This window comes from Apostichopus japonicus, chromosome 3, assembly GCF_037975245.1.
Source record: "Apostichopus japonicus isolate 1M-3 chromosome 3, ASM3797524v1, whole genome shotgun sequence".
Lineage (NCBI taxonomy): Eukaryota > Metazoa > Echinodermata > Holothuroidea > Aspidochirotida > Stichopodidae > Apostichopus > Apostichopus japonicus.
Window position 1 is genome coordinate 10,235,218 of NC_092563.1, and position 24,965 is coordinate 10,260,182.

At 36.7% G+C, this 24,965-nt stretch overlaps 1 protein-coding gene across 1 annotated transcript; it reads left to right on the top strand.

Moving 5' to 3' along the window:
• The first annotated feature begins 318 nt into the window (after positions 1-318).
• Positions 319-23,815, top strand: LOC139962879 (NPC1-like intracellular cholesterol transporter 1). The gene is made up of 21 exons (XM_071963265.1): positions 319-581; positions 3,895-4,860; positions 5,512-5,874; positions 6,654-6,880; positions 7,133-7,233; positions 7,660-7,823; positions 10,920-11,048; positions 11,650-11,836; positions 12,691-12,801; positions 13,316-13,443; positions 13,793-13,930; positions 14,298-14,387; positions 15,693-15,883; positions 16,343-16,482; positions 16,595-16,724; positions 16,967-17,031; positions 17,518-17,671; positions 18,217-18,448; positions 18,810-18,923; positions 19,470-19,632; positions 20,041-23,815. The coding sequence occupies exons 1-21, from the start codon at positions 513-515 to the stop codon at positions 20,376-20,378; spliced, it is 4,200 nt and encodes a 1,399-aa protein (XP_071819366.1). The 5' UTR covers positions 319-512; the 3' UTR covers positions 20,379-23,815.
• Positions 23,816-24,965: the final 1,150 nt, after the last annotated feature.

Here is a 24,965-nt window from a genome sequence, read left to right on the forward strand (position 1 = left end):
CCCAAACTCATTAACTGATGTGTGTTATAATGCTGACGTAAGATCGTATCATATGAGTAACGGTTGACGGTTACAGGGTTTAACAACAAACATTGACAAAACGGATCAAAAACGAAGATAACGTCGTTAATAATTTACATTGATACTAATTAGGTAAGGTCTGTTCCAGGCGCTGGTAACAATATTCCTAATTACTTAACTGTTAATACCTATTTTAAATTAGCAAGACAATTACTGCGGAAAGTTCACAATAATTAATCAGAGATAAATAGGAGGGTTGCTGTACTTTGAACTTTTCAGTATTCGAAGACTGGTACGAACTATCTCCGTTTATAATTATTAGCGGTTGAATTCCTTGTCTGTCTGCAAGGTTTGATTTCTATCTGTGTGTGCGTGTGTGTGCGTGTGCGTCATTTAAGGAAATTTACAACAAATCGTAGGCTGTACAATTGGAAGATATTTCCTGGCCGTCATCAAGATTGAGGCAATCTTTAGCTTGTCCCTTAAAGATCATGCCGAAAGATCATAAATTGAAAAATATGAGGTTTACCTGCTTTCTCCTATTAGTGGGCTTGCTCCAGGTAAGACTTTACATTGTTACGTTAGTTTTATCAATATCGTTTATAGCCAGTCACGAGTAATAATTTGCGAGGTGGGTAACCTTTTTTCAGTAAGTCAAACCGGAACTGTTATTATTGTAGGGTGGATTCAAGTTGCTTATAATTTTAAGGTGCATGCCTGATGTACAATAATAGCTCAGAAGATACAGTGTTACCGAAACCTCGTCGTTTTGAGTATCTCATCGTGCTTGAAGAATACTTGACTCTCATGTTCATTCTTAGTTCGGGAAAAGCATCTCCATTATATATGTACTCTTTATTATACTAGTGCAGAGCATTTAAGCAAATAACGGAAAACATCAACCACTTTTTCTCTTTCTCATAAATTAAAAATTCTATCATGAAAGATAATTCTGTTTTGGAATCTGCCGATGGGAGAAGGCATTGCAGCATCATTAATAAATCGTAGGAGGTTACTCGGTCATAAACAGAGTTATAAGATATTGCGAACATTGTTTTCAACCGTGAAAAAGTTGCACAAAGCTCTCTTTCCAGTTCAAGCAATCTTAATTCACCCCCTCCCCCGCCCCCCCCCCCCGCACACTTTTCTATATTTAGCTTTAACTCGATTTTCTGTTGCTTACTTGCTTACACTGGTTTCTCATGGAGCGTGTGTTGCAAAGTTCATTAAATTTCCTACTTTGTCTGTAAACCATATATAAGTGTAAGTATAAGTGTTAGCTAAAATCGTCCACGAAAGTTATATAATACTCATCGATTAATCCATGGAATAACCATCGATTGATCCATGGAATACTCATCGAATGATCCATGGAATAACCATCGAATGATCCATGGAATAACCATTGAATGATCCATGGAATACTCATCGATTGATCCATGGAATACTCATCGAATGATCCATGGAATAACCATCGAATGATCCATGGAATAACCATCGAATGATCCATGGAATAACCATCGATTGATCCATGGAATACTCATCGATTGATCCATGGAATACTCATCGAATATTATATATTATTTTATATGAACACATAGATAACATCCATATTCGAAACAGAATTGTCAACTCAATAGTCATGGAATCTGAACAGCACATCCGGTATCTCGTTGCGGCGCCAAAAAGACTTGCATTCGACGAATTGTCTGTATAATTATTGTCGAATTCTGTTTAACCAATCTTAAGTCAAACAGTATGTTGTACAACAGTCGCGAAGAAAATATGAATGAAGGCGATACAACGTTATCATGACGCAGTGTTTCAAAGGGAGGATACGTCTAAAACCGCAAACAAAGTAGTTAATGATATATATATATATATATATATATATATATATATATATATATATATATATATATATATATATGATGTACTCTGATATAACACAATTGCCACACATAATTAATATAGATGCCACACCATATATGATTTACTGTGCAAAACTATGCACGCTTCGTCGAATGAATTTACATAGAAGATGAAAATAACATTACCTCTGTAATGTACTGATTTACTACAGCATCATAACCCTTACATAATAGAACATGTGTAGACTTATAGGCTTTTCAAACTCATATGATTAAGTGATTATAAAAAGTGAAAATCGATAAAATCTACAAACGATTGTAAATCCACAGCTGTTAGTGATTCTGAATTTTAGTGCATCCATCGGATTGATCCATTTTCCACAATAAGCTTTTGTGTTCGGCTTCCCTTCGTTTCTAACCTATATGTATAGTTATTAAACGGATTAGTGTAGTTTTTCCAAGGAGTTCGTGCTTTGACGCTTGCGTTACAATGGCATATGTTTAAACCCATACCAAAAACATGGAGGGTAGGGGGGGGGGGGAGAGATAATGTTCTCCAGCAACGTGACGGTAGGTTCTTACTGTTTCAAAGAAGTTCGGACTAGGCTTTCTGGAAAATCTGCGAAGCTACATCCTTAGAAAACAGAACAACAACGACCAGGACGACAGTGAGGTGGAAGCACGTTGCCCCAGTTTAAATTAGAAGAGCCCATTTTTTTTTAAATAATTGTATATATATTTTTTCGTTTAGTGAAAATGTTCTGCTCTCTCATTTAATAGTGTTCTTTGGTGAAAACATAATATAAATGTAATAATAATAACGTGCCCTTTTATTGAAAGGTGCAGAACGCAAAACTGTTCCATTGTGTGATTTGATGTGATTTGATGTGATTTGATGTGATTTGATTTGATGTGATATGATGTGATTTGATGTGATTTGATGTGATTCGATGTGATTCGATGTGATTTGATTTGATGTGATTTGATGTGATTTGATGTGATTTGATGTGATTTGATGTGATTTGATGTGAGTTTTTTCGTTTGACTCTTAATTCAAATTAACAGGTCCCACTGCATGTCAAATTCTGTCCGACCTTTTCCCCTCCCCTTACTGAACCCTCTCCTGCAGCCTCTGGCAAACATTGTAATTTTAATAGGATTCCACTATTACGTTTAAGCGTATAGTTTTCTCCCTTTAAACTTAACCCATTTTATGCCTCTTATGATATATCTTACTGTCACGGATTCTTTGTGAAAGCAGTCGACAAGGGCGTAAAGAAGGACATAGAGAGTATCTTAGTTTTCATTGTGAAATATAATTGTAAACAACAACAACATTAATAACAGTTAGAATCATCTCTCTGTATATTCTCTAAAGGTTTACGTCTATTTCATATATACTGTATATCGTTTTACACAGCCTCGTCTTCTCTTGGCCTCAATAGATTTCTTCAAGATTTCTTCCTTTTGGTTCTACGATGTCTCAACATGGAGCTATCTTTTTATAGCTCCATGGTCTCAATATGAGCGTCGGCTTTCGGCCTTAGTATTTACGTTCTCTTTCTTTCTTTGTTTCTCCCTATACGGATATACGGCACTAATATACTGCTCGTGCCGAATTCCGATACTCTGTAACAATACATTATTACGTAACGCTTAGGGATACGCACAACCATATGCTAAATAATTAGCATCCAATTAACTCAATACTCAAAGCAATCAATAAAATACTTTAGGGGTTTTCCTAGATCGTGTTATGACCCTTAATGTTTTCCTTTCTTCAACCAATGAATATCAGAAATGCTGCGAGATTCTGCAAGGCTGATCAAGATTTAAGTTTACAGTCCAATAATAGCATTTACTCTTGAATCCATCAAAACATTACAATGAACTCAGTTCTTAAATTTTAAAATTATTTATTTCACTCTCAAATACACAGGGCTTCTATTCCCTTAAGCTGTCGATAATATAACGTCATGTTTAATACCCCTTTCCGTTTCAGTTGAGCGCTGCCACGATACACGAGGAAAATAGATGTTCCCTGAGCGGTCTTTGTGGACCAAATCCAGAAACAAGTAACCGTACAAAGTTATTCTGTTATTATAATGAGGCACCACTACGTATGAATGAAGTTGATGGGAGATCACGTGTGAACTTGTATTGCCCCGAATATGACTCTGGTACCACGCAAGGCCCTGACCTCTGCTGTGATGGTGATCAAATGATCGAGATGGAACCTATCTTCCGTACAGTCCAGCAGTTCTTTGCCCGTTGTCCTGCCTGCCAGATTAACCTCTTAAACATCTTCTGCAACTTGCTATGTAGCGTCGACCAGAGCATATTCATCAATGCAACTGAACTGATCCCAGCTCCAGAGGAGAAGCAAGGAGCCACAGCAATCAGCTTCTTTCTGAGTAAAGAGACGGCGTACGAAATGTTTGATTCTTGCAAAGATGTTCAGTTCCCCGCGGCAAACACTAAGGTAATGGACTTGATGTGTGGAGGTTACACTGGTGATGACTGTACCCCTGAAAGATGGTTGGCGTTCTTCGGAACACCTACCAATGGCTTTACTCCCTTCCAAATCAATTTTATCTTGTTACAAACTGGTGAAGACCACCCAATACTTGACGAAGGAATGGCACCTCTGGACGAATACGCCGAAGACTGTGCTGTTCCATCGAGCAGTGAGATAAGCGCCTGTAGTTGTCAAGATTGTGACGCGGCATGTCCACCTCTTCCAACTGCGCCCCCTGAGGAACAGCCTTACGAGATTGCTAACATTGATGGTTACACGTTCATTGTCTTGATGGTATTTCTGGGACTTTTGTTAGTGTTGGTGACTCTTCTCGTCTTAGGAAATCTTTATTCAAAGGAAAGTAAGAACTCATTCGACGTTACTAAGGAAAGTCAATCAATGAAGAAACCAATGAAGAAACGGGAACTGGCGATTGTAATTCCTTCTGAGGTAGGTTACAAGGTCAAATCTCTTGTTAAGAAGATCTTGTATAATATCAATAATTCCTCAGGCAAATATGTCTTATATGAGTGACCGATAACTGAGTGAGCCTCTGAAGAGGATCGAAACGTCAGTCCCTTTAACTTCACCGTACTTACCTACACAGGCTTTTTGCAATACAGTATAGTTATTCAGTTTGTTTACAGTTTTATTTTCTCTTGAAGCATATAAGCAACGAGTTAAACACTTTCCAAAGGGAATGGATACTCAATTTTACGACTGGATGATCTTGGTGACTATAAATTACTTTGGTCGTTTATGGTGGTTCAGTCATGAAAAAATGCAAATCCTGTCTACATTATCCATTTGTGCTTATCTCTTTTGGAATGAATGTCTCCTTTCCTTATGCCATGCAAAACAAAACTGCTGCCCTCTATATTCTTCTTTGGGGCGGTTGGTGTATCAGAAAAGAAAGATGGTCTTTCTGCGTCAACGAAGACCACACATTATTTAGTCGGATATTGTATAAATGTACACAAATAACTGGAGAAATGTAATTTGGCCCAAAAATACCACAATCCACAATTTCATTTGTAAATCTTTCTCAAACAAAGTCTCGTGTATATAAAAAATGACTTTATTGTGATATTTCACTTTCAGATCTCCTACCTGGATAAGACAGCTCACTCCATGGATAAAATGCTTACACGGGCTTTCACTAGATGGGGCACCTTCATTGCGTCATACCCCGTGGCTGTGCTCATTATTACTGTCTGTCTCGGTATCGTAGCCAGTTGTGGGCTCTTCAAAATGGTCATCATCACAGATCCCGTGGAACTATGGTCCGCCCCCGGAAGTCGGGCACGTCTTGAAAAGGAATATTTTGACGAGACATTTGTTCCTTTTTACCGAACAGAGCAAGTGCTGATAATGGCACCAAACAAGGAGAGTCATATCTACGAAACCTATCTGGAAGGAAACCAGACGTTCGGTCCCGTCATCGACATTGATATTTTAAGCGAGGTTCGAGAGTACATATATTACATGCATTGTCTTTTACATATGTTTAACTATTCATCAGACATTTCATTGTATTGTCCGTTATGTTTTGATGGCGATATTACTTTTAAGTCAGTCACGTCTTGTGAGTCATCTTTCTTAACCTATTTTGGATTCAAGATATTCACCTCTAAAATATGTAAAATGTCTGAAATACTCCCTAAAAGCAGTTGTGATGTTGACGTTTTAACTTTCAGACAACGCGTATTGTCTTTTCTTATAATCCATTCTTTTAACCAATTTGAATAACTTTATATCAAATATTTTTGTTTCATTGAAAATTAACCAACAGAGAATGGATGAATTCCACGTTACGTCATTTGTCATTAAAAGTTTGTACGCTAGCTAGTGTAAAACCAAGATAATTTATGACCCTGAAAGTTGTTTTCCCGCGACTACCTCTTGTCTTGCTTGTTCTGAACTTAATTACTTGGCCGTATGCTAAACTACGTCGTTCAGTTAAATTTCATTGACTGAGCTCAAATATTTGGATATGTGGTCTATTTTCCCCCATAAAGTATTAGGATGTACACTGACCTCTCCGAACGCCAATAAGTGTTTCGATGTGTTGTAAGTTATGCAATTAAATATAATGTATAAAATAATGATCTCGAGAATAAGCAAATTTAAATATTTCCTATTAATTTGAAAAATGTGGTCACCCAAGTATAAGCTGTACGACACAGTGACATCACTCTGATAGTATGCTTTAAACGTATATAATGTATGAATGTTGTTTTCAGGTATTGGATTTCCAGTTACATTTGATGAATATGGAGGTAGAACACGAAGGGGGTACCATAACCGTGCAGGATGTATGTAATCAACCTCTTGCTCCTGATCTTCCCGACTGTCTCATTCAGAGTGTCCTCCAGTGGTGGCAAAATGACCGAGAGCTGTTATTCAAAGAAGCAGTGGATGAAGAGGGCAAAGTCGCCGACTGGCATGATCATTTTGTTTACTGCATGAAGTAAGTAAACTTCGTAAAAATAATAATGTCTAATGCAAATCTTTCTTCTTCATAATAATTCAAGAAACCTTCCACCTTGAACGACTCAATTATCGCAAGATAAGTTTTTAGTTTAGCCCCATCTATTACGAAACGGATACTAGCATAAATCCTTCTTGAAAGAAACAATGACGTCAGGAGGGGAGAGGGGGGAGGGATGATAAACTCCAGATAGAGGAGAACTCACCGTCAATTCTTGGTTTTCTTTATCAGGAGTCCTTTGGGGTTACAAGATCCGACTCCCCTTGCCCTGCCTTGCTACTCAGCCTTCGGTGGGCCATCGTATGCTTACGTCTGCACTGGTGGATATAATGGTAAGAATCAATCAACTTTATTTACCAACAATATCAAAGAACGACATGTGTATCACTTTGCAAAAACAAAAACACGCAAAAAAACAATAACAACACATATAACTTAGAAACACGAACATGGTAACTCTTGGCGGGTGTATTCCTGACTTGACGGGTAAATACTATATACAAACAGATTGGCTAGAAACCACGTCGTGCTTTCTTGTAGTTCACACAGGTGTACATTGAGATATTATAAAATGTGTTATAACGAGATGCATGTCATTAAATTAGCTGAATATACAGGTATAATGGCGTCATCATTGAACATTATTCAGACTAAGCTGCATATTCAGTCCTCAAGGCTGATGAGCAACACATAAAAAAGTAACCATTTAATCTCTCTCTTCCTTCCTTACCTTCTTCGTTGTTATGTCATACCATAAGAATCTTTCTTCAACGAGGCAGAGGTCCTGGCTGTCACTTTCCTCAACAATAACTACAGATACGATCCTGAATTTTACAGTAAAGCCTTGGCCTGGGAACAAGCCTACCTAGATTATATCATTGACTACCCTAGGGAAAACCTAACCTTCTTTTACTACTCCGAGGTAAGATGTCCTTTGAACGTGTGAGAAACTAAAGAATTAAATTGAAGAAATATCCACACAAAAAAAAAAGTTCAAGTAATGTGTAAGTCCATGCAAAAGAACAGGCTGATATCAATATACTCTTCTTCTTGACAACTATAGGCTTTTTATTTTTAGTGAAATAATAATTTACATTAAAAACAGAACTTTAAATGAGATTTGATAATATAAATATAAATACTACTATAGAGTTACATTTATATTTGGGATTGGTATAGTTAATGTCATTCTATTTTTTTTATTTTTTTTTTATTTCATGGTATTTCCTTCTGTCAGTTTGCTTGTCGCCTTTTTTCTATATATATATCAATATATTCTTATGGGAATAGATCGTATATATATATATATATATATATATATATATATATATGTTCAAAGTATCTCTTTCGAGATCCGGCTTTAGGAATCACAAATGATTTCGAGTTGGTTAGCATCATGTTTGATCTCTAGAGTAAGGCAAAATATGTCACCAAAAACAGAACTAGTATTGTTCGATACAGGTGACAAACGCCTACAGTGGAATTACGACCTTCCTTACCGGTTTCGAACCTCTGGACATACAATCAGCGTCCATATAGCCTAGTGGTTAGGGTGTCAGCGTACAGAGCGGAAGGCCCGTGGTTCGAATCCCGGTGGAGGCTGAAAGTTTTTCACTGTTCTTGATTTTCCAACTCATTACGATTTTCATTTATATATGTATGTATGTATATATAAAAGATAAACAAGCGAATATTTTTATCAACGACATACTGCTATATTTCGGAGTGGTCACCACTCCATCGTCAGGCAATTGTACAAGATCAATTAAATACAAGGGCTAATATACATCAAAAGACGACAATAGTGATAAACATGAGTGTTTTTTTTTTTTTTAAACTAGGAATGATTAGAACAACCAGCAAATTTTTTAGTGAATTTTTAAACTAGGAATGAATAGAGCAACCAGCAATAAAAAGTAAATAGGGATTAGAGTAGCTCCAACCCGTAGCTATATGTACGGCTGAGGCTATGGACTCTGATTGTATGTCCAGAGGTTCGAAACCGATAAGGAAGGTCGTAATTCCACTGTAGGCGTTTGTCACCTGTATCGAACAATACGATGGAGTGGTGACCACTCCGAAATATAGCAGTATGTCGTTGATAAAAATATTCGCTTGTTTATCTTTTATATATATATATATATATATATATATATATATATATACATATATATATATAGATATAGTCCTCTTCTTGACCAGTTATTACCAGCTAGCCTATCATTACCTAACTATACTAGTGCATGTATCTGTACGTGTTCCGCGTGGCGCTCGAATGCACGTGTTAATATGTAATGTTACTTCATTGTCAAGACAGGGCTTGGAACATGGTTTCTTTCCTAAATACTATAATTAATACTTAATTAACTATTAACTATTAATACTTAAATATGAAAGTTTTATAACAATGGGACGAAATTACAAGTATTATTAGGGTTAAGGGTTAATTATCGCTAATTACAAGCACCGTTTGTTTGCCAGAAAAAAGAAATATGGGATAGCTCTTTTGTTGCTTTGGTTTATGGGACATTCAAATACGTATAATGCACTCTAGTGATTAACAAACTACGTAATAAAATCCTACTTTGAGAAGAGATTTCAGGGTGCTTGGGGGGGGGGGGGGGGTTTAGGGTGACAGAGGAGGGCGATTTCAACATTTGATTCATTTTTCCAAATAATGATTCTCACTGCACTTGTTTCGTTTCCATCAAAACTTAGAGTCAAAGGCTAAAATGATCATTTTTGTAATATTTAAAGAAATTTTACATCCCATATACAAAAATAAATGATAAACAAAATGAAGAAAAAAATAAATAGGATTTAATCCTTAGATCAGTTCCAAACGTTAAACTTCTGCGACTTTCATTGACCGTTAATATCAAGTTTACGGTCACAGTTGTATAATGTAGTAATTTAATACATAGTTTAGATGCTGTTTTGGATATTTACACTTTAGATAAACCGTTAGAGATAAGCAAACAAAGGCATTGTACAAGACTCTGATCTTATCGTTAGTGATAACAATTAGGTTTATATACTGTAAGTAATTAGTATCTAGCTAAGACTAAGTATAGTGACGTGTTTGCTCATTATCTAAGTGCCCCAAATCGTTATAAGCGTCACGTTGGTAAGAAGGTGACTTTAGTTCATTAAGCAATTTACGGCATTTCATGCACATGTAACAATTTGTATTGAGGGGGTCACTTACACCAAGTTCTCAGGAACTAACGCAGATTCAAATACTGAGTGCGACTTAAGTTTGGTTTAGCAAATCTAACTCAGAATTAGGCCTTCATATATCAATTTGTCTACGTTTGGCATACAAAATGTTTTGTTTTCTTGTTTTTATTTTCAAGTTTTTCATTAAAATTATTTAGTATATGTTCTAACAAACTATCGCACATTCAAATATCATATACTACATTTATGAAGCAAACCTAACTTAAAAATGCTGAGGAAAATGTATATATTTCATTCAAATAGTCTGGTCAAAACCGTCAAATGTTTTCTGCTTTGGATTTTCGACAACGGTTAGTGTTTCTTAGTTATAGACAGGCAGTACTTGGTATAAGCATCGGGATGACACATCTAGACACCCTTCTGAAATCACGGTTTACCCTTTACAAACTGGGATAGATATTCACATTTAAAATATGCTAATTCTCTGGAATACTCATTTAATGACCAAATTAATGATGACGTTGCCTCCAAATATGTTAATGTTAATCAATTGTTTTACAAATTCTACTAACTCGAACAAATCAAGTTCTTTTAACTTCATAAACAACAAGCAGGATGACATTCAAGACCATTTGTCGTTGACAAACTTGGAACACGTTGTTGTAAATATGTCATCTTAAGCAGTAAAAATGTTGTGCTTAAAAATGTCTTGTTATAGGGTTGTACTATATTATTATATGGTTTAGTTTTGATTATAGTATTATATAGTGTGTAATTGCTTACACTATAATAGTGTTATAGTGTATTTCATTATGAGTTATCATTATATCATTTACAGCGATCGGTTGAAGATGAGATTCTCCGCAGTAGTGAAGCTGACATCGTTACCATCGCTATTAGTTATATCGTTATCTTTGCCTACATTGCCCTTGCGTTGGGAGACTTCTCCGAGAAGGATAGACTAATGGTATGTTAATCCACACAGTAGAACGTACAGCTATATAACGATCAATGTAAACCGTGTTGGATTGAATGGATCTTAACTTAGCAGAGAACATGTCTTTAGTGTCAGCATCTCCTTACACGTATCATAATTGTTTCATAAGCGACGCCAAAGTTTGGGGATGAAACAGATTAAACGAAGAAACAAGTATACATCCTACACATTTTCACTATGGATGCATCAATGTTATTGTCTATTTGAATAATATTAATTCTGTTGATTTCATTCTGTATCTTGTACAGTTTGTAATAGTTAATAAAAGTTAACACTATGTTTTCTACTCTCTCTATTAATTGCTGTATCAGTGAATACGACAATATTGTTATTAGTAAAAAGGAAGATAATTTTTCAATTGACGTAACTGATAATTTTAGTCTTAACTGTGATATTATCGGGTAGGTAACGACAATCTCTGTTATAATGAAATCAAGCTTTCAGTAGTGTTTATATTCAAGGCCAGACAGGGTACAATAAGGCTAGGTTTTAATCGAATGGCGTAAATGATCATCATCCCTCTCTGATCGTTTGTATCTCATCCATTCTCCTTTTCTCTCCATCCTCCTAGATTGATTCTAAGATTACTCTCGGGTTAGGTGGTGTCCTCATTGTACTCCTAGCTGTTTTCTCATCTCTTGGACTCTACGCCTACTTTGGTGTTTCTACTACTCTCATCATTATAGAAGTTGTTCCTTTCCTCATCTTGGCTGTGGGAGCTGATAACATGTTCATCTTTTCACTTGAATATCAGGCAAGTCACATAAAAAAGCTTACGTGTAGTTTTATATATAAATATATATTGGAAAATTAAGAACAGTGAAAAAAACTTCCAGCCTCCACCGGGATTCGAACCCGGGCCTCCCGCTCTGTACGCGGACACCCTAACCACTAGGCTATGGACGCTGATTGTATGTAGATATATCTACTACACAGGTGGACATGCCGTTTTGTATAATGTATGTGTACGTGTCTATGTAAGGGTATTAAACCTAAGTATGTGCGTGTATAGTGCTTTAACAAGAAGAATTGTCACGAACTTCTCTTTAGTCATACGGTTAGGAATTCAGACTTGTTTGGTGTAGGGCGTAGGACGTAGGGCTTCCCTGCTCAGGTGTCAAAGTGTGAGCTAAAAATCAAAGACACTAATTTTAAGATAACGTCCACATCAAAATTGCAACATGGATGAAATTTCCCCTAAACCACAATGTTCACTCACTGTCACAGTGGTGGGTGTTGTCTTGGGCATGGAACTATGTGTCTCTGTATCCAAGGGTGACGGCATCACAGCGGTGAAAGATCATACAACCAAATGTGGGATCATATTTGATGCTCCATTGATTGCCTACTGTGGATCCATGTACAAGATATAATGAAATAAACGACACATAGTTTACGTTTCATTTGCGATCAGTTCGATAGTATCCTGTATAACTCTTGTTTATCAAAAAAAAATGTATAATCTTTCAGAAGTCCTTAATCTTTCAGAGTTTCCTTTTAATCTTTCAGAGTTAAAAAGAGATCATTTTTCATAATATTGATGACACCTATATACAAAGTCTTTAACTTGAATGATAACGGTTACTAAAATTCTTTTGGTTCATGCAGCGAGACAGGCGTGTGGAAGGTGAGACCCTCGAACAACAAATCGGACGTGTTCTTGGTGCAGTTGGACCTAGCCTTATGATGACCGGAGTATCTGAAGGAGTGTCTTTCTTCCTCGGTAAGCTTAAACTATCAACCCCCTCACTGTTTCTCTTCCCTTCATGCAGGTTTATCTTTTACTGGATTAATATTGATGAAATGGTTCACATATTATTATAAATGTCTGGAATGGATGTATTTATTAATTAATGGAGTTATCCCTTAATTTAGGTCACCGGTATTACCCCCCAGATATGCTGCAAATCTATTGATTGTCACTTCCAACTGTATGGATACAAGCTTCAGCGAACATTTCCCTTAATTTTATATATATTGAATTGTCTAATTTATAGCACTCCTGAATGTCTCGATAGCCTATAATATTTGGAGGATCAGAATTCTATGGAGCTATTTTTGACCACTGTTAGCATCTTTGAATTGAGGCCAATACTGATGACCAATTGATCATAGTACAAATCTTTAAAAATCTCTTATCTGTGGAAACAAAAGGGCAAAGTGGCTTGCAAAGATTAGTCAATCATAAGAATGAACTGACAATAGAAAGCAAAGTGTTATTGAATCTATTTTTCCAGGGGCCTTGACTCAGATGCCTGCAGTCAAGACATTTGCCCTCTACGCTGGACTGGCTGTATTATTGGATTTTGTTCTCCAAGTGACGGCATTTGTTGCTCTGTTGACCCTTGACAGCAAGAGGCAGAGGGTAAGTTGGTAAGATAGCTCCATGTCGAGGATATTTACCTGATTGGATGCAACTCTGACGGGAAAAACTTGAATGATAACCAAGAATAGAGAATAAGAATTTGGCATCCTAACGATTTTTTTTTTTTTTTGCGGAAGTCAATTTAAACTAGAGATTGGATTGGCAGTATACAGTATTATAATTATGGCCATATACCAATGACAAAATATGTTTCTATTTACATATGATCATCTGAGAGTGTCGATTTTAAATTGGCTAAATTCACGCACCCTTGAAGAACCACGTTGCACTTGTTATAATCTTCTTACATGCTCATTGAAAGTGTGTATCTTTTTTTTTGTACTTGCAGAAGGGACGTCTTGATGTGCTTTGCTGTTTCCCGCCAAGAAACAAAGACCCTGTGCCTATTAAAGCAGGACTTATCCAAAGCTTCATGAAAAAATACATGGGTCCCTTTCTCCTTAACGACATTGTACGACCATGTGTGGTAAGTATCTTGAGTGGTTGCGTTATCTAAGAGGAGCGTATAGTGTTTGGAAGGATGACGGAACAGGTTTTAGGAGTTAAATGGTCCTCACCGCCCCTCCACATAAAACATTCGGGTATATCTACTTTACAACCCACCACCGCGCATTGAGTATACCGTATCACAGCTCGATGATCCAGAGTATTTATTTATAGGCCATCAAATGAGGCAACGATCCATCGCATCCTTTGATTTCTGCCAAGCTAATTCAGATCGGTTAGCCCCTGTTGTTAGTTCCTCCACTGCTATCCCTAATACAAACATTCCATGTGTCTCTGCTGCACCGTAACGCATAACTTTTCACTTAATTTCTCTTCTCAACTTACAGCTGGTACTCTTTTTATTCTTGACGTGCATGTTCACCGCTTTCAGCTTCAAAGTTAACATTGGATTGGATCAAAATCTGGCAATGCCAAGGGTAAGTTAAACTGGACAGACTGAACAGAACTATTCTTCTATTTATGCGGGAATTTGAAGTGAACATATACCTGCATGATGATGAACCGATACTTGAGTGGTGTCAAGTGCACAACCGTAACTCATCGATTTCAAGTGAACTAGTGTAATCAACAGTTCAAAACTGTGACCTAAACGGCTAAAGTTTCACCGTCGTCGCCAAAGATGTGCAAAGTGCAAAACCATCAACGCACTCCAATCGATTGAAAATTGTACACATAAAACAATCATAAAAAAATGCAACTGTAACTCTAGGCAAGTGAGAGTATACAACCGTAACTCTAGGCAAGTAAGAGTACATGCACAACCGTAACTCTATGCAAGTAAGAGTACACAACCGTAACTCTAGGCAAGTGAGAGTATACAACCGTAACTCTAGGCAAGTAAGAGTACACAACCGTAACTCTAGGCAAGTAAGAGTACACAACCGTAACTCTATGCAAGTAAGAGTACACAACCGTAACTCTAGGCAAGTAAGAGTACACAACCGTAACTCTAGGCAAGTAAGAGTACACAACCGTAACTCTAGGCAAGTAAGAGTACATAACCGTAACTCTATGCAAGTAAGAGTATACAACCGTAACTCTAGGCAAGAAAGAGTACACAACCGTAACTCTAGGCAAGTAAGAGTACACAGCTGTAACTCTATGCAAGTAAGAGTACACAACCGTAACTCTATGTAAGTAAGAGTACACAACCGTAATTCTAGGCAAGTAAGAGTACACAACCGTAACTCTAGGCAAGTGAGAGTACACAACCGCAACTCTAGGCAAGTGAGAGTATACAACCGTAACTCTAGGCAAGTAAGAGTACATGCACAACCGTAACTCTATGCAAGTAAGAGTACACAACCGTAATTCTAGGCAAGTAAGAGTACACAACCGTAACTCTAGGCAAGTGAGAGTACACAACCGCAACTCTAGGCAAGTGAGAGTATACAACCGTAACTCTAGGCAAGTAAGAGTACATGCACAACCGTAACTCTAGGCAAGTAAGAGTACACAACCATAACGCTATAGGCAATAAAGAGTACACAACCGAGAACCAAGCGAGAAAAGTTAATAATTTACAACTCTATTCTGTGTTGCTAACTTGTGCGTACAAGCAACGCCAACTTGCTTTCATTGGTTTCCTTGTCATTTTGCTGAAGTTTAGATTTTCTTCCAGTACAATCTTCTACTGGTTTATTGTGGAAGCCTATTATGATGTTCGTTTGTTTATGGGCTCCATTTTTTTTTAACACAACCTCTTCTTTCTTCCCAAACAGGATTCTTATTGTATCGACTATTTTGGTGCCTTGGGCAAATACATGAAGGTTGGACCACCGGTTTATTTTGTTACAACTGAAGGATACGATTTTTCTGAGATCGAAAAACAAAATTATGTCTGTGGCGGCGCTGGATGTGAAGAAAAGTCTCTTTCTCAACAAATCTATTATGCGTCATTAATATCAGAGCAGTAAGATTGTCTTTTTTTAATATGATTCAATTTGATTATGTAAACATTGCACTGATTAACTTATAGGTATGTCGCCAGATCGTATATTCACACATTACCGTAGAAGAAAGTCTAGGCAAACAGCCTAGAGCTGAGAACCTACATCACAGTATATAAATGTAGCATATTATATGGTAGTTGTGTGGAAGACAATATATATAATCAAAATGGTGATTTTGGAACCCCATCACATTCTACCTCTCTATGATATAGCTGAAAATTTCAATCTAAAGGTTATTACACTACAGATATGAGGTATACACTGTTGTTGACATACAAAACGATGAAGTTTTTATATTATTTTATTTTATTGATTGACACTCAACACTCTCAGTGATATATGTATCTATGGAACATCGAGTTTAATGCAATATTGATTTTGTCAAAGTATCAATTTTTCGTTATCTCATTGTTTTCTAGCACAAGGATAGCTCAGCCTGCGTCTTCGTGGATTGATGATTATTTCGATTGGTTACGACCTGGCCTACTGTCTAGCTCTTGCTGCAGAACCTTTACTGTAGGGCCAAATAAAGATGAGTTTTGTCCCTCTGCAGATCCAGGTAAATCCATGTCATTAGCGTCCCATTACAGAACGATTTCTCAGAATATGTATTATTCTGTTAATTGATGGAAGTTCCTTGTGTATAATCACCTTGTTCTGCAATTTCTCAGATGTGAATCCGTTATCGTGTGCATCTTGTCTACCCCGAAGCCAAGCCAATGAACGCCCCTCATCTGAACAGTTTGAAGAATTTCTGCCCCTCTTCTTGGATGACGTGCCTAATGAAATCTGTAACAAGGGGTAAGATCTTGAAGATCAACATTGTAAGAAACCGAAGATCTCAAAAGCTCCTTCATGAAAGATAAACAGCCAAAATAACAATACAATGTACCGAATCTATGAAGCAGTAATATGTTCTGGTTGTAACATAAACATTACTAGAATGGGTAGTGATGATGTCACAGTGGTCATATGTATTTTGGAATGAGATCTTGTAACTCCATGGATTGCTTACATATTTACTTTTATTTTCTCCTGAACAGAGGAAGCGCTGCTTACGGTGGTGCTGTAAAGTTTAATAATGAAACAGCGAAGAAAGTCATTAAATGTAAGTAAAATTGGCATGTTTCATGGAGAAGATAAAAAAAAAACATTGTTACTTTATAGAATTCAAAGTGTTACGGAGAAATGAAGCTGAGGTAGTTCTTAAGAATTCATCATCATCATAATCATTTTTATCAGAATGTGGCTCTCTCCGCGTGAAATCGTTTTTTCCTTTCAGTACCCCGTTTTCCAGTTGTTTATTTTTTTCCGTTTTACTTTGAAAATTGTTTGACAGACAGATATATGGAACGCGACAAGGGCAAACTTATTTCGTTGCTAAGTTTAACGTAAGTTTAGACAACGACGTGAGTTTAGACAACGGAAGTTTAGACATTAACGTGAGTTTGAGCCACAGCGTGGTAAAACAGCAGCAACAACTTTAGTTTAGACAACGAAATAAGTTTGTCCTTTTCGCGTTCCATATATGGCTGTTCTCGTGCATCGACTGGGATACATTTTATCAACAACTTATTTATTTTTTCTCTTTCAGCTACCTATTTTATGACTTACCATACACCCTTGGTCATCTCAGATGATTACATCACAGCCTTAATAGAGGCACGAGCTCTTGCTGATTCCATCACCGAAGAAATGAAGAAAGCACCAAATATAACTAACACCGACTTTAGTGTCTGGCCTTACAGGTATGGGAGTTATGCACCACGCGTTACTAAAGTATAGCAAGTTAACTTCAATGAGTAGAATAAAAGGGCTAAATATTATTAGTAAAAACGGATAGATTCAGCAATTGCGACTATAGCAATAAAGAAGATGAAAAAGGTTTTAACTTTGGTTTCAAGTTATGTTTTCAGGATTGCATATAGTATATCTACTATTAACTTGCACCCTACTCCATGTCAGCATACCAACTTCTCTATGCCAAATGCAAAGATAAGAAGAACTTCAATGGGCTTGTGATACTCTCATATGATGTAACACCTTCATGATCATTCGGTTACAGTCTCAATTTAAGTTGACTGGGGTCGAGATTTGTGTTTGGTTTTTCGTGCCCATGGTTCTTTCGTACATGAGTGGCTTTCAAATAAGTAAATCTCTAAAGCATTTCTATAAATGTAACAGAAGGCTTAATGTTAAACAAGGAGTAGCCTATGTATTTCTTTCCATTTCGAATTATTTAATCGTAACAGACTTATTTTAATATTTTCTGTCTCTTCTGTTTCTTTTTTAGTTTGGTGTATGTTTACTACGAACAATACCTGACAATGGTTAACGATGGCATTATAAACCTGATTATTGCTGTTATACCTATCTTCATCGCCAGTATGTTGATGCTTGGGTTTGATCTGGTCTCGGCCGGCATTATTATTTTGAACATTCTCATGATAGTGATCAACACTCTCGGTGTTATGTATCTATGGAACATTGAGTTTAATGCACTATCGCTGGTTAATCTCATTATGGTGAGTTATATATAGTAACAAATAATAATAATAATAAGATCTGTTATGAAATTAAATAGGATGAATGGAAAAAGTGTAATAACAATATGATTATAATACGCTGTGGCTGGTAAAGTTAGTTCATTGCGTGGCAAAGTGCCAGATTCATAATTGGAGCAGTGCGATATGCGTAAAGATGGCGCAATCTAACCGCACAATTGTTATTAAACTGTTTAGCCAGCCGACAGTAGTTTATGTACACGAAATTACGACAATAACCGGTGCAATTGTCGCCATTATTCCATTCGGCATCTACTTGTTCAAAAATTCCGTGAAACACAACATTTTCATGTATTAATGCGCGATTGTTTTTTTTTTTCAGGCCGTTGGGATGTCAGTAGAGTTCGTGTCTCACACTACGAGGACGTTTAAAAACTGTACCCTTCCAACACGCAAAGAGAGGTCGTTGTACGCATTGCACGTCATGGGAAGTTCTGTAAGTATATACTGTGTATCGTATACTGCATTGGAGCTTAGTCTTCCATTTCAAGCGTTTCACTCCTTTCACAAACGATATTAAACCGAAAGAACACGACATTGCTCAGTGACATACTTATTTTCTAATTGTTGTGTCTTTTGATTTTACTGTATTTTTTTTCCATTATATATTGTGAATTTGAAGGGTTTTCCCCCATTTTGTCGAATATGATCGGTCTCGTTTGAGGTTTCCATAAATATGTGTTTCATATATGAAAGTATTATTGTTTGGAAGTATAAGTCGGTGACATATTACACATAAATTTATTCTTTTTTTTTTACGGTACCCGGTAGCTTATATTTATCTCAAAGACCTAATTGTATCCGTATATATATATATATATATATATATATATATATATATATATATATATATATATATATATATATATATATATATATATATGCAATATTTTGCGTTATTGAAAATAGTGCCACTTGATATAAACGTAAATTACAACAATATTTTTTTTTAGTTTATTGCTATTTTTGTTTACTCCTACAGGTTCTGAGTGGTGTTGCTATGACAAATCTGCCCGGTATTATTGTGCTAGCCTTCGCTAAATCTCAAGTCTTTGAGGTGTTTTATTTCCGTATGTTCCTGACCATAACTCTATCTGGGACATGGCATGGACTAGTATTCTTACCAGTCGTTCTGAGTTATATTGGTAAGTCAGCCTCTGCGTCACTTCAGACCAAAGTCTTCAAATTCAAAGATGACGACGGACGACGACGACGTTAATGACGATACAATAATTTCCCCAGACTAATCTGGTCTCTAGATCTTGTGGAAGTTTTCATCGCCAGTTTCAACTTGTTTTGGTGCATTTTCCTAAGTGGTCACATTGGCGGATTTGATATTTGATGTTATATGATCTGTGTTGTTGACTAAGCGCACGGTCCAAACACTGTGATAGATGAATTGCTTATCCTTAGGAGTTGTTTCTCGGAAGGTGACAGTGGCGTAAAATATCCAATCTGGAATGATTGTCAGTGGTTTGTAACAGTTTACGACTAAGAAACATAAAATGTGGTGCCCACCTCCCATTCCATGTATTTCATTCATTACTTCGCAGGTCCGGGTGTCAATAAAGCAAGACTATACGAAGAACAACAGCGAAAGGTTGAAGAATTAGGTACCCTCTCTCTCAGTGACGGGAAGCTCAAAGCACCGGAGACAGACAGGTTTGACGAACATGACGAAGTCATATTGAAGGCACCAGAAGAAGGAGATTACGAAAATACTGCTATGGAAATTGACGAAGAGGAAATGAGAGTAGAAAAAAACCATAACGAAACCAACGAAGCTATGGAACTCGCCGAAGAGGATATCGAAAAAGAGGTTTCCATGGACCATCGAAGTGATCAAGATAATGAAGATGCGATAAGTGTTAACAGTAATACACAGTTATAATGAAATATTTATTCCTCACAAATTACCTATGTTGGAACAGCTGTAAGCATGTAAAGACGCAGACCATAATTAGCAGTAACTTGGACGTAGCATATTCAATTTCTCTCTCCGTTCTTAATCACTCATAAATGAACAGGAGAAGGAACAAATACCAATGAAGTCGACGAACTGACAGTAAAAACAATTGATCCTGATAATGATATCCATGCAGCTTATCCACATTGCCAATTTCCATACCCATTTAAGGATATAGATATACAGATAATGTTGATACCCACGGGCTAGCAGCATTGCTAATGCCCATGCCCATACAAGCTAGATAAATAGATAATGTTGATACCCACAGGATAGCAGCATTGCTAATACCCATACCCACACAAGCTAGATAAATAGATAATGTTGATACCCACAGGATAGCAGCATTGATAATACCTATAATGTTGATACCAACAGGATAGCAGCATTGCTAATGCCCATACCCATACAAGCTAGATAAATAGATAATGTTGATACCCACAGGATAGCAGCATTGATAATACCTATAATGTTGATACCAACAGGATAGCAGCATTGCTAATGCTTATACCCATACAAGCTAGATATATATAGATAATGTTGATACCAACAGGATAGCAGCATTGCTAATGTCAATACTCATACAAGCTAGATAAATAGATAATGTTGATACCCACAGGCTAGCAACATTGCTAATACCCATACCCATACAAGCTAAATATATATAATGTTGATACCCACAGGCTATAGCAGCATTGCTAATGCCCATAATTTTGATACCAACAGGATAGCAGCATTGCTAATGCCCATACCCATACAAGCTAGGTAAATAGATAATGTTGATACCCACAGGCTAACAGCATTGCTAATGCCCATACCCATACAAGCTAGATAAATAGATAACGTTGATACCCACAGGATAGCAGCATTGCTAATGCCCATACCCATACAAGCTAGATAAATAGATAATGTTGATACCCACAGGATAGCAGCATTGCTAATGCCCATACCCATACAAGCTAGATAAATAGATAATGTTGATACCCACAGGCTAGCAACATTGCTAATACCCATACCCATACAAGCTAAATATATATAAATAATGTTGATACCCACAGGCTAACAGCATTGCTAATGCCCATAATGTTGATACCAACAGGATAGCAGCATTGCTAATGCCCATACCCATACAAGCTAGGTAAATAGATAATGTTGATACCCACAGGCTAACAGCATTGCTAACGCCCATACCCATACAAGCTAGATAAATAGATAATGTTGATACCCACAGGATAGCAGCATTGCTAATGCCCATACCCATACAAGCTAGATAAATAGATAATGTTGATACCCACAGGCTAGCAACATTGCTAATACCCATACCCATACAAGCTAAATATATATAAATAATGTTGATACCCACAGGCTATAGCAGCATTGCTAATGCCCATAATGTTGATACCAACAGGATAGCAGCATTGCTAATGCCCATACCCATACAAGCTAGGTAAATAGATAATGTTGATACCCACAGGCTAACAGCATTGCTAACGCCCATACCCATACAAGCTAGATAAATAGATAATGTTGATACCCACAGGATAGCAGCATTGCTAATGCCCATACCCATACAAGCTAGATAAATAGATAATGTTGATACCCACAGGCTAGCAGCATTGCTAATGCCCATACCCATACAAGCTAGATATATGTAAATAATGTTGATACCCACAGGATAGCAGCATTGCTAATGCCCATAACCATACAAGCTAGATATATGTAAATAATGTTGATACCCACAGGATAGCAGCATTGCTAATGCCCATACCCATACAAGCTAAATATATATAGATAATGTTGATACCCACAGGCTAGCAACATTGCTAATGCCCATAACCATACAAGCTAGATATATGTAAATAATGTTGATACCCACAGGATAGCAGCATTGCTAATGCCCATACAAGCTAGATAAATAGATAATGTTGATACCCCCATGCTAGCAACATTGCTAATGCCCATAAACATACAAGCTAGATATATAGATAAATGTTGATACCCACAGGATAACAGCATAGGCAATGCCCATACCCATACGGGCTATAGTTATACAGATAATGTTGATACCCACGGGCTAGCAGCATTGCTAAGGCACATACCCATTAAACGTTTGACTAACCAAACAATCAATCGAACCTTCACATGCGCGAGCTATGTAATAATACAAACTCTAAACTTGCATCTTCTGTGGTTGCTGGTTCCAAACATGAGCATTCCTATTATAACATGTATTAGTCATCACTTCAGAATGATGGCTTGCACAATGTTTACTCTGATTATTTCTTACTACGTTAACATGTCGCTAATTATGGTTTGTGGTCCTATAAAATAATAAAACTTGATATGACCATGTTTATATGACGTCACTTTTTCGAGTAAAGCTTAGCTGTTATGATAACTTAATTATAAAAGTCAATACAATCATTCACTTCTTCGCATATTGTACGACAAGCAAAATATTATTGTTCATCCGAGGTTTCGCTTAATATGGGCTTTCAACCTCAAAATGCAGAGACCCTGGTACACGTATACTTATATACTGTGAATCGGCACAGCTAACCTCATTATATACGACATTACATTGCAAGAATACCTCTCCCAAATACTGAAATTACAAGCAATCCTTTTTGATTGCACCATAGTGAGTACTATTTCAAATTGTAGAAAGACCTATATTCTGCTGATGATCTTATCCATAGCGATCTTGTTGTTAATTACACCTCTCCTTAGTAGAATTGTGTATAATAATGATTATATGATGCAATTAATGTTTAATAGATAAGTTCATCTGATAGTGAAGTATGGACAGAAGTTTTACCCATTGACATAACACAACAGGAATGCTGAGTGCACGATGTCTGCTACATCCATATTCATGATGGGTACATTTAATGTATGTAAAATGTATATGAAATGTTCTTTTAACGTACATTTCGTGATGACATCGTCTCCTCACTAATTTCATTTCTTCAGTTATTTTATAAATTCACATAAACGAAATTCAATTCATTCTTTATAAATAACAGATCACTTTAAAGATAAATTTCAATACCGACATGTGCTTTGAAAATTTAGCAATGCTGTATGATTACATTATTTGAGAACAAGGTCATATATATTTTCTTATTGACTTTTGTTTGTGTTGCTTTTGTAAAATAGAGTCGGCTGCTTCAGATACTGCGATTATTGCCTTTGTTGTTGGTCATTTACCCTGAACTGGAAACAGTTTAATGACATTCACCAGACAGGTACTTTCTATAGGGTTCGGCTCAGTGTTGCTTCAAACTTGGAACCCAGTGCTAAATACATTTATAGCTTTTACAATAAGATAGTAATGTCTATGCCAATTAAGCTGCAGAAACCATTGTTATCGAAACATATCATTGTGATTCATCTTTCTAAGACAGTATGGAGATGCATGAATAAACAGTTACTTCGCCAGAATTCAAAGAAATACACACAAAAAACTGTTGATTCCGTGAATCCTGCTGGTCAAACATAATAAGGTCAGAGGTTGTCCAGCCTCCCTATGAAGATGTCCGTAATGTAGTGTAATTGGGTGACTGTATATGATATCTGAGTATCTCAGATGGATGCGAACCTACTAAAAACACCAATTTTAAGGTATTTTAGATTTTGTATATGACTAACATCATACAGATTGCTTTCAGCGGAAATCAAATCTGAAATATAATTTAGTTATACAATACAATGTCTTTGTGCCCTTCTCTGTGTAGATGTCCAATCACTTCAGAGAAGAAGAAAAAACTAAAAGGAAAACTAACCTGCTCTCAACTATATTCTGTTCCGTTGTGTCTGTCTTATCTTCAAGTCAATTTGACCATAACTTCGCTGCCAGTATTAAAACGATACTTAACAATAACAGCAAAACACTAATATTATAAGTCTGTCAGGTGAATGCCTCCAAAAGACCTCAATATTGACTGTCGTACCGTTTCCTTACCGAGGTTTTAGAGGTGGTCATGATAGAGGGATACTTCAGCAATCATGTTCAACTTGTTGGACAAACTGTGACATGTAAGTTTTCGAGTAAACAGTATGTATGTAACGTCATCACATACGACATGAACGCATTGTACATTATGTAGTTTTATATTCCTGGACAAACCATATACTCCTAACAAGCTAGGTTACCTTAACACACTGCATTATAAACATAAAATACAATCTAGTGTGGACAAATACAAGTTGTTTTTTGCTTTGGGATGTACGAAGGTGGAGGGGGGGCGAGGTGTTGTGGGTGCAGTACATAATGTTCTACTGGTAAATCCGTTCCGCATGTAAAACCCCGCAGTGAGCACAAGGGGTTGAGGTCTCTTGGAGGCAGTCAATTCCCTGTGGTGTATTCGAGTTTGGAGGGGATTACTGAGTTTGATTGACATTTGACCCTTTGGAGGCAGATATGATGTTATTACTTGTCAGCAGCATAATTTAGGTCCATCATACGATCCCCAAAATAACTTCACCTTCAAGATGACATTACTGTATGAA